Genomic DNA, 10,324 nt, shown 5'->3' with positions numbered 1-10,324 from the left:
TGGTGATGTCCGCGTTGAAAACGTACCGGAAATAGCGCCACTTCAGGATCTGGAGGGTCAAGTCAGATTGGAGGACCGGGCCGGCGTGCAGAAGATCATTCAAACTCACACCGTTGGTCGACGGGCTGGATGCGTTAAATACCACGCGGACCTTCGTGGTAGTGCTCTCAGGCTTGAAGACAGTGTTTGTAGTGGAGCGGATCGAGGATCAATTATCCAACGGCGAGGTGTATGTTCCAGTAACCCTCCTAGCAGTCTTCACAGAAAGGAAAGGCCGATGGGTTTCGTTGTGTGTATATGTATATATATATTGTGCATGTATTGATTCGGTATTCGCGCGGTATGTCGACAGGTTGAAGCGGGGGTGAAAACGTAACTAACTCTCTATGCCTTATGCTCTATGCTTTATGCTGCCTTTGTGCTGCCGTGAGCGCCGTGTGGATCGTGGATTGTGGATCCGAGCGCCCCTCCGAGCGCGCGAGCGCGAGCCGGGACCGAGGCGCGCGGAGCCGGCACAGTGCCCGGAAACTGTCCATTGCTGGCCTGAACGTCCTCCCCCCCCCTTGCAGGATTGCAAAGTATAATGGGGTGGCCTATGGCTGGGTGCACGCCCCCGACACGATCCATCCAAAAACGGTGCTCTGGGCCACCGGCAGGCCGTCCTCACGCGCAAGGAACCCGGGCTGGATCACCTTCGGGTAGACATCTGCTCCCAAGATGAGCGAGATTGTCGCCGGTCGATGGAATTGTTCATCGGCAAGCCTCAGGTCACCGAAACGCGCCCGCACGGAATCGCTCAGCTGTCGGATAGGCGTGCGGATGCGCACACGGGGCTCGACCTTGAGCATCGTCTCCAACTGGAAGTCGCCCATTTTGGCGCGGATCACCGCCGTACACACTTTCTCGTCCCCCACACAAGTGGTGGGCAACTTGAAGGCGCTGGCCAAGGAGTCGTCAATACAGCTCACCGGCGTGCATGGGTCGATGAGCGCCGCCGTCTCGAAGTTTTTGGAACCCGTATCCAAGACCACCAGCGCCGTCGGGAGTAGTATGAGGCTTCGATGTTGTAGAAGTGAGTCGACGGATGGTGCCGGGGGCCCTGCCACGGGGCGGCTCACGGGAAGACGCGGGCGGCGGTCGGCGTGGGCCGACGTGGATGGCGACGATGCAGCCGAGGCTGAGCGGGCTGGACACCGAGGTCGGCGTTTGACGTGGGGCGCTGTAGATGGCGACGATGCTCCTGAGGCCGAGCGGACTGGACGACGCGACGAGGGTATGTGGAGTAGAGTGTGGTGGTTTTTTCCACACACCCGGCACAGCCCGCCACTGCGACAATCCTGGCCGGAGTGTTGGTGGGCCAGGCAGTTCCCGCAATATTTGTTAATGAGGACAGCTCGGAGTCTCTTCTCAGGGCTCAGGCGAAGGAAATGGTGACAGGTCCGTAGCGGATGAATTCCTCGGCAGACCCGGCAACGGTACGAGTTGATCCCTCGATCACGCCGGCTCTCCGTGGTGCGGCTGGCGCGGATCCGTGGGGCCATGTCTGGATGAGGATGGAACTAGGATGGAATAGAGAAGTCGAAGAAGTATTAGTACGGAGCTGTGAATGGGACAAGTGCACATTCACGTTATTGTTGGATGGAACTACGGGGTTCTACTGGCAGGAGAACGACCTTGACAATCGGTCTTTTGAGGGTACCGCGGGCAGTAAGGATATCCACCACACGGACCCTGTCGTCGGCACCGGGATACACGGAAGTTATCCTTCCGAGCCGCCATTCGTTGGACGGCAGGTTATCCTCCTTGATGACTACCATATCGCCAACCTGCAGATTTGGCGTCGGCGTCTGCCACTTAGTCCGTTTGTGGAGCTCCTTGAGGTATTCCTCCTTCCACCTTTGACAGAACTGTTGGTTGAGGGCCTTCAAATGCTGCCACCGATTGATGATCGAATTAAGGTTCCCCTTTATTTCGGGCTCGGCCGTACTCATTAAGGGCCCCCCAATAAGGAAGTGCCCGGGAGTGAGGGCTAGCAGCTCCGTCGGATCATCGGACATCGGTGAGAGCGGCCTGGAGTTGAGGCACGCTTCAATCTTCGCGAGCAGCGTAGAAAGCTCTTCAAACGTATACCTCCGAGTGGACGTGGCCTTGTAGAAGAGAGTTTTGAAACTCTTCACTCCGGCTTCCCATAGGCCTCCCATATGTGGAGCTCCTGGTGGGATGAAGCGCCACGAAACCCGCTGATGGCTATACGCATCAGTCACCGAGTCCTTAAACGCGTCAAGGAAGTCACTGGAAAGCAGGGTTGCTGCACCAACGAAGGTTTTTCCATTATCTGAATGGATACGCTGTGGACATCCGCGCCTTGCGACGAAACGAGCGAAGGCGGCGAGAAATTTTTCGGTGGTGAGGTCGGACGTGGGTTCTAAATGTATCGCCTTTGTGGAAAAACACACGAATACGCACACATACCCCTTCGTGATCAGACATGATCTCCCTGTATAGTTCCGTATTTCGAAAGGACCCGCGTAATCAATCCCTGTATGCGTAAACGGTCTGGAAAAGGACGACCGCTCGGTTGGGAGATCTCCCATCATTTGGGTTTGCAACCTTCTTTTGTGAATAACGCAGACCTTGCAGGAGTTCACGACCCCCTTCATAAGCCTTTGAACCTTTGGAATCCAATACTTTGATCGAATGAGGCGCACCATCAATTGGTTGCCGCCATGAAGAGTTATCCGGTGTGTAAATTGCGCGAGAAGGCGAGACAATTGACAATTATATGGGAGAATGATCGGATGTCGTTCGTCGTATCTTAGCACTTCAGAGCCTGCGACACGGCCGCATGCTCTGATCAACCCATGGCGGTCTAGGAAAGGGTTCATGTTCAGGATAGAACTTGACCTTGGCGTTGGCCGCTTACCGCTTAGGCAGCGGTACTCCTCGGGGTATTCTCTACGCTGCGTCTCTAGGATAAGAGTTTTTTCAGCTTCGGTAATTTCGCCGCTCGTAAGATGGCCCTTTTGCGCGGTGGCTAACTTCCGGCAGCGCTTGGTGAAGCGCAAGATATATGCACGGACTCGTAGAGCTCTCTCCAGATTGGAGAATCGTTCGAGGAAGTCTTCGGCTGGGTTGAGTGCGAAATGGGCTTTTACAGTTCGCTGCTCTCAGGTCATAACGGGGGAGTTATTAACTGGTGCCGGCCATTGATCTCGGCCCTTCTGCAGCCAAGTTGGTCCGTGCCACCAGAGTTGGTTCTCCACCAACTCCTGTAACGGCACGCCTCTGCTGGCTAAGTCCGCGGGGTTCTGTTCGGATGGAACGTGGCACCACTTCTCAATATCGGTCGCTTGAGATATCCTAGTCACTCGGTTGGCCACGAACGTGGTCCAGTGACACGCGGGCTTTGCCAGCCAGGCGAGGACTATGGTGGAATCGGTCCAGCAATAGCAGCTCGTACTTGCTGTTGGCATATTCGGCAGGATAGCCGCCGCCATTTCGGACAAAAGCACTGCCCCGCAAAGCTCTAACCGGGGGAGCGACACGGTTTTCACGGGTGCGACTCGCGTTTTCGCTGTGAGAAGCTGCACCTCGACCAAACGGTCAACCTCAATGCGGACGTAGATGGCGGCACCGTAAGCCCTCTCGGATGCATCGCAGAACCCATGATGTTCGACTTTTACTGCTGGCCGGGAGCCGACCCATCTTGGAATATGGATTTGGTCGAGAGCGGAGTAGCTCCGCAGGAAACTTTGCCAGCGCTGGCGCATCTCGCTTGGAAGCTCATCGTCCCATCCCAGGTCCTGCAACCAGATTTCTTGCATGAAGATCTTGGACCGAACAATGAATGGGGCCAACCACCCCGCGGGGTCGAACAGCCTTGCGATCTGGGACAGAACTGCTCGCTTGGTGTATGACGACTCAGGCGCCAACTCGGGAGGGACAAAAAAAAACTCGTCTGAAGTCGCTTTCCAGCGAATCCCGAGAGTCTTAGCCGTGCTCTCTTCCTCCATCTCCAGAAAATCTGTGTGGAGACGATGAGCACTCGGAATTCCTGCCAGAATAGCTTTGTGGTTTGAAGTCCACTTCCGCAGCGGAAAACCTGCAGAGCTAAGTGCGGCCTGCAACTCGCGGATCGTTAGTCGAGCCTCATCGGTAGAATCCGCTCCGGCTAGGACATCGTCGACATACATGAATGATCGGATAATGCGACTTGCTTTCGGAAATCTGGACTGGACGTCGCTTGCTAGCTGTTGCAACACTCGGATGGCAAGAAAAGGAGCGCAATTGACTCCGAAGGTTACGGTCTTAAGTTCATAGTCGCGGATGAGTCCCTCCTTGTTTCGAAATAATATTCGCTGGAAAGGGGTGTGTTTCGGGTCAACCCAAATTTGGCGATACATCTTGGTGATGTCCGCGTTGAAAACGTACCGGAAATAGCGCCACTTCAGGATCTGGAGGGTCAAGTCAGATTGGAGGACCGGGCCGGCGTGCAGAAGATCATTCAAACTCACACCGTTGGTCGACGAGCTGGATGCGTTAAATACCACGCGGACCTTCGTGGTAGTGCTCTCAGGCTTGAAGACAGCGTGGTGCGGAAGGTAGTAGGTTGAGGACCCATGACTCGGAGGAACTTCTGTCATATGTTCAAGCTCTAGGTATTCTTGGATTACGGTGTCGTACTGCTCTTGTAGGGGACCGTTTCTTTTCAAGCGATTTTCGTTTCTTAGGAACTGGGCCAGCGCGGCTGCCCTTGAATACCCCAGATCTGATCCGGGATGATCTGGGTCGCGAAACGGTAACGTGACGACGTATTTCCCGCTTGGCGTTCTTGACGTAGTTCGGAGGAAATTTCTTTCGCAGTACGAATCCGATTCGCTTTCTATTTTAGTAGGAATGTCCTCCACCTCCCAAAACTTTGTGAGGAGTTTGTCCAACGGAGTCTCTAGCTCGGTGGAAATTTGCGTGGAGAAGGATGCGACCCGGCCTTGTACCGTGTTTGGCACTGGGCCTGTAAGAACCCACCCGAAAATGGTTTCCTGTCCGAGGAGAGATCCACAGATGTTCGTCTATGAGCCGCTCAAGAGGATGGATGGAAGGATGTCGGCACCAATCAGGACATCTATTTGTGAGCTTTCGTAAAATGTCGGGTCTGCCCATGGCAGGTTTGGCAAGTCTCGCAACGAGTGTTGCGGGATCGGATGGGAGGGAAGGCTGCCTGATAGTTCCGGCAGGACATAGGCTGTGGCGTCCAATTGTAAGCCCGGCTTAGTCGGGGAACGGATGGAAAAATGGCAGAGTTTCTTGGACTGAGCGGATATTGTCTGATTGAGGCCCGAGACCTGTGCCTGGGCGAGTCGGAATGGCAACTTAATGATCTGGAAGAGACGTTCCGTAATGAACGTCGCCTCGGAGCCCGGGTCGATTAGAGCGCGGGCGCGAAAATTTGTCCCCAAGTGGCAAATATTAATAATAGCCGTGCCTAGGAGTACCGCCCTCTTGCCGGAGGCGAAATAGTTCTGAACGCTAGGCTGAGCTTCGGCAGGAGTCGGAAGTGGTACGGAATTGGGCACGGATTGGCTGGAAACTGAAGTGCCACGGTGCAGCAGCGTATGATGCCGGTCTCCACACGTGTTGCAGTTGTGGGCGCTTTGGCATTCACGAATCTGGTGCCCTCTTGCGAAACAGTTTAAGCAAAGCATTTTTTGCTTAATATAGCTGGAGCGAGCATCAGGTCTCATCTGAAGGAATTGAGGGCACACCCGGATCGGATGGTTCTCTTTGGAGCAAAGATCACACGCTCTCCGCTTTGGATCCACAGTTGTTCCGAAAGAGTGAACCCGCCTTGCAACAGGGCTCTCTTGGGAACGGAAAGGGTTGGGATTGCCCTTTGACCTCTCTGACATGGGTAGACTCGCCCTGGAGTGAGCCTGAGTCTCCATGCCTGGATGGCCGTCCTCGGTCACCTCGAGAGACAGGTACCGCTCCGCCAGGAACTTGTCCATAGCGTGCCAGGTGGGAATTTCGGACTTGTGGGTCACGGACTGCTCCCAAAGCTCCAAAGTCGTTTTCGGCAACTTCGCGGATATGAGGTACACTAACACTCCGTCAGCGAAAATGCTGTCTGTGGAGACCTCGGAGTGGTTGAGTGTCGTAAGGCACTTGTGGACGGCCCTCTGAAGCTCTTTTAGCGCTGCAGCTGACTCGGTGCGGATTTGGGGCAGACTGAAAAGGATCTTCAGCTGGGCTTTGAGTATCAGCCTCTTGTTCTGGAAACGCTCACGGAGGGCGCTCCATGCGGACGCGAACCCTTCGTTCGTGAGTGGAGCCTGTGCCACTATGTCGTGGGCCTCACCGCTTGTTTTTTTGTTGAGGTGGAACAGTTTTTCTACTGGAGCCAACCTAGGGTTCTCTATATATATGGCGGTGAACAGGTCTCGGAACGTGGGCCACTGCTGATAGTCCCCACTGAAAACTTCAGTGTCACATGGAGGAAGACGGCAACCGCCGGACGTCGGCACTTGAACGGCCAGTTGAGGCGTGTGAGGGACAGTCGGGGGTTCGAGCTGATCGTTCAGTTCGGCAAGGCATTGCGCGTAGACCGCGTAGCAGTCATCGTACATCCCCTGGACGTCAGCTACCCCCTCTGGATCTACTTCCGTTATCGCCTCCACACAGGCCTCGAACTCCGCGTCCACCTTCGCCCACAGGCTTCGGAGTTGATCTCGATGGACTTGGGAGAGCGAGCGGGTTGGTGTGCTAGCATCTGGAGCGCTGAGCTTCTGGTCGAAGCGTGTCAGTCTGCTTGCAGCCAAGGCAAACTTAGACCGTGCGGAACTGGCGGCCGATTGGGCCATAGTGCTCGGAACCGTGCGAGGGACGACCGAGGGGAGCAACAAGGCCTCAAAGGCATGTGGTGCGTGAGCCCTGGACGTGGTCGGACCTCGCTCAGTTGGGGACGGACGGGAAGATGTGGGCGTAGCGATTGAGCCGTTGGAGCTGGGTGGATGGGTTAAACTCAGCGAACTCACCCGCTTAAACTTCTTGCGAGATTTCTTATCACCAGTGGGCATGGTTGGCTGATGGATTTGCGATAACGCGTATCAGAGTCGCAAAGCAGGTGAGCGGAATGGAGAAGTGGAAGTTTTGAACGACGAACCGTGGATATGTGGCCTTGGCGGAATTTATCGCGAGTATTTATATAGTAGAAGTCGGGCTCCGTGGCCGGAATATAAATATAAAATACTACGATCAAATACAAAAAAAAATGTCCAACCAAGAGCGACTAATGGATGAGCAATGATATTGATGCACAAGGTCCCCCTATATAGAGTCGGTTACAAAACGAATGTTCAAAACAATATACCCTTGAAAAGCAGGGTAGCGCGTCACTTGGCGTTCCGTTACGGTCAAGCGCGGCACCGAAAAATATTCTCCCACCAACAACAACGCAAGCAAACGGTGGAGAAGCGAAAGCGAAAGGAAAAATGAACAGAATGCGTCGCTGCTGTTGCTTGTATGTGTGTGTGTGTATGGGTGTAAGTGCTAGGTACCGTGGCTTGGATTAACGACCCCCCCTTTTGACGAGATTGAAACAACGGGTAAAAAAAAAAACGGAGTAACCGTTTTATGAGGTAGTACAATATATGTATGTATATACAGATGTGCAAGAGTTGTTAGTTGAAAATGCGTGCGCATATGTAAGATGATATGTATGGAGTCGTGTTTTATTTTTATTGGCAATATAATGAGTTAAATAAAGATTGGTTGTGATTTGTGATTTGTTATTCTATATTCTTTAAAACAAACGAAAGAACTGTAACCCGTTGAGCATGCACGGAATGAACACCAAATTAATTGCAAGAATATGTCTTTTTGTTTGTTGCCAGCCGCTTGGATTGCGTTGCTTACACATACATATGTACATATGTATGTATGTTGGTGTGCATGTGCAGTTGTCAGCAGCGAAAGCTCAGCTGGTAGCTGGGAGCGGTAGGAATATGATTTACAGACAGCTATGTATATATTAATGTGGGCACTGGATCGGAGGAGGAACGCAGGAGCTAGCTCGGATCAAATTAAACCTTTGGAGAAATAGGAGGCCACAACCGTTGGCAGAACGAAGTATGGTTTAATTTGGAGCTAGAGCGAGAAAGGCATATATGTACATATGTATGCCGCGGGCACTCGGACTGGGATGGGAAACTCGCACAAAATCACTGCACTGGTGTTGGGCACAATCGAAGGGTTGTACTTATCTTACACTTGGAGCGATCCGCCGATGCTGGCTGGGGTGAGCTTCTCCTTATGGGGAAGGCGAAGATCCGGCTCGAAGGACCAATGTTTGTAGTGGAGCGGATCGAGGATCAATTATCCAACGGCGAGGTGTATGTTCCAGTAACCCTCCTAGCAGTCGTCACAGAAAGGAAAGGCCGATGGGTTTCGTTGTGTGTATATGTATATATATATTGTGCATGTATTGATTCGGTATTCGCGCGGTATGTCGACAGGTTGAAGCGGGGGTGAAAACGTAACTAACTCTCTATGCCTTATGCTCTATGCTTTATGCTGCCTTTGTGCTGCCGTGAGCGCCGTGTGGATCGTGGATTGTGGATCCGAGCGCCCCTCCGAGCGCGCGAGCGCGAGCCGGGACCGAGGCGCGCGGAGCCGGCACAGTGCCCGGAAACTGTCCATTGCTGGCCTGAACGTCTGGTCCTTCGAGCCGGATCTGAACCAGCGACCGATGGATCCTCCATCGGGCGTGCCGGGCCAGCGTGCTGCTGGCATAGGTGAGATCGATGACCGACCCTACACCTGGCCTGCTGAAAGTTTGTTGGGACCCTTCGTTCAGAAGGACGACGTCCAGAGAGGCAAAAGCCTCCAGCACCGTGCGGCCTCTGGCGTTAGTACGGGAGGACCCCCATTCCAGGGCCCAGGCGTTGAAGTCGCCTCCGACTACGACGTTGTTCCGTCCTCGCAGATCGCAGCTCAGCTCGTCCATAATGCGGCTGAAAGTCTCCAGTGAGAGGCTGGGTGGCAGGTAGCAGCTGTAGAACCATATGCCGCCTACATACCCTCGGACGAATCCGTCAGCCGACCTGGTGTCGCTCAATTGCGGCGCGTCGACGCCACAGAGCCACAGGGCCGCTTTGCCAGTAAGGTCCGTGGCCCAGTCGCTGCTGCTGCCCACCTTATGTGGTTCGCTGAGGAGTGCCACATCAGAGCCAAGCTCGCGCACCGTCTGTGTCAGGAGATCCTGTGCGGCCCTGCAGTGATTCAGGTTGAGTTGAATCAACTGCATGTCGTCCTGGTTTTGCCGACCCCGCTTCGCGTGGCTGGGCAGTTTTTAGTGCCTGCCTGGTGCGTGACCTCCTTCTTTCCAGCTGCTGAGCAGATGAAGCACGCAGGCTCTTTTTTGCATTCTGCAACTTTGTGCCCTTTTTCCCCGCATTTGATGCAGCAGCCACTCCTGTCCACTAAACTCTTGCAGTTCCGTGCGATATGCCCGGGTTCCAGGCATCGGTAGCACCTTGGGAGTCCATCTCTTTCCCGGATCCTACATATGGTCCAGCCGATCCTCACCTTGCCGCCTTTCAGGACCGCTTGGCCCAGGGAGAAGGGCAAGCTGACCACCGCCAGCTGGGACTCCGCGTATCCGCGGCGCAGACTGCGGACTCTTACTCGACCCTCGTCAATGTTGAATTGGCGAGTTAGAGCGGCACAGATCTCCTGCTCCGTCGCGAGGGAGTCGATGTCCCGTATCTCCAGTATGACCACCTTCGAGTCTTCCGTCATTGCTCGCACAGACGCTCCATCGCCGAGGACACGTGCGATGCAGGCCTTCATGCCCTCAGCACTCTCCACGCTGTCTTTTGCAACCTCCAGCAGCAGGTTGCCGTTTGTGGTACGGCGTACCTTGGAGACGCAGCTTCCCAGGTCAGAAAGCTGGTTGTCGTGCCGTCTGGTGACCATTGCCAGAACCTCGCTGTACGACTTCCCGGGGGCCTGAACTATGACCGCGTCTGGGCGAGCGCGGCGCGCTGCTCTCGGCCTCTTGGCCACCACGCTCCATTCGCTGTCCGGGATTCCGGGGCTCTTGGGCTGCCTCGTGGCGCTGGTCGTCGCCACATCTCCGCGTGGCCGCAACGGGGCCTTTTTAAGGGTCCTCTTGGTTGCGATAGCTCCTTTTCGCTGCCTTGGGCGCGTAGGTGGGGTTCCCGGCTCCCCCAATGGACCTTCGGCCACGGATGGCTGGCTAAGTCTGCGCCACGGTTCGGTTTGCGCTGCGGCATCTTTCCTCCAGACGGTCGTTGTCTGCTGCTCC

General features: G+C 54.7%; 1 protein-coding gene across 3 annotated transcripts; it reads right to left on the bottom strand.

Moving 5' to 3' along the window:
- Window positions 1-296: 296 nt before the first annotated feature.
- LOC117184542 (uncharacterized) lies at window positions 297-8,701 on the bottom strand. Of its 3 annotated transcripts, none has more exons than XM_033382721.1 (2): window positions 7,032-7,421; window positions 297-1,559 (listed from the first exon to the last, which is right to left on the bottom strand). In XM_033382721.1, exons 1-2 carry the CDS (start codon window positions 7,071-7,073, stop codon window positions 594-596), a joined length of 1,008 nt encoding a protein of 335 aa, XP_033238612.1. In that variant the 5' UTR covers window positions 7,074-7,421; the 3' UTR covers window positions 297-593. The 3 variants fall into 3 exon arrangements, with proteins under 3 accessions (XP_033238612.1, XP_033238613.1, XP_033238614.1); XM_033382722.1 differs by lacking the exon at window positions 7,032-7,421 and adding an exon at window positions 8,264-8,701 and having other exon boundaries at window positions 298-1,559; XM_033382723.1 differs by lacking the exon at window positions 7,032-7,421 and adding an exon at window positions 1,628-1,719 and having other exon boundaries at window positions 298-1,559.
- Window positions 8,702-10,324: the final 1,623 nt, after the last annotated feature.

Source organism: Drosophila pseudoobscura, chromosome X, assembly GCF_009870125.1.
Source record: "Drosophila pseudoobscura strain MV-25-SWS-2005 chromosome X, UCI_Dpse_MV25, whole genome shotgun sequence".
Taxonomy (NCBI): domain Eukaryota; kingdom Metazoa; phylum Arthropoda; class Insecta; order Diptera; family Drosophilidae; genus Drosophila; species Drosophila pseudoobscura.
This window is presented reverse-complemented; position numbering and strand designations above follow the sequence as displayed.

What these genes read in the sequence shown, in the direction of transcription:
- LOC117184542 (XM_033382721.1), bottom strand. Translation starts at nt 7,073, where the DNA reads ATGCCCACTGGTGATAAGAAATCTCGCAAGAAGTTTAAGCGG. An exon ending in CTCGCAAGAAGTTTAAGCGG is followed by an intron (nt 1,560 to 7,031) that starts GTGAGTTCGCTG and finishes ATTCCATCCTAG; the next exon opens with TTCCATCCTCATCCAGACAT.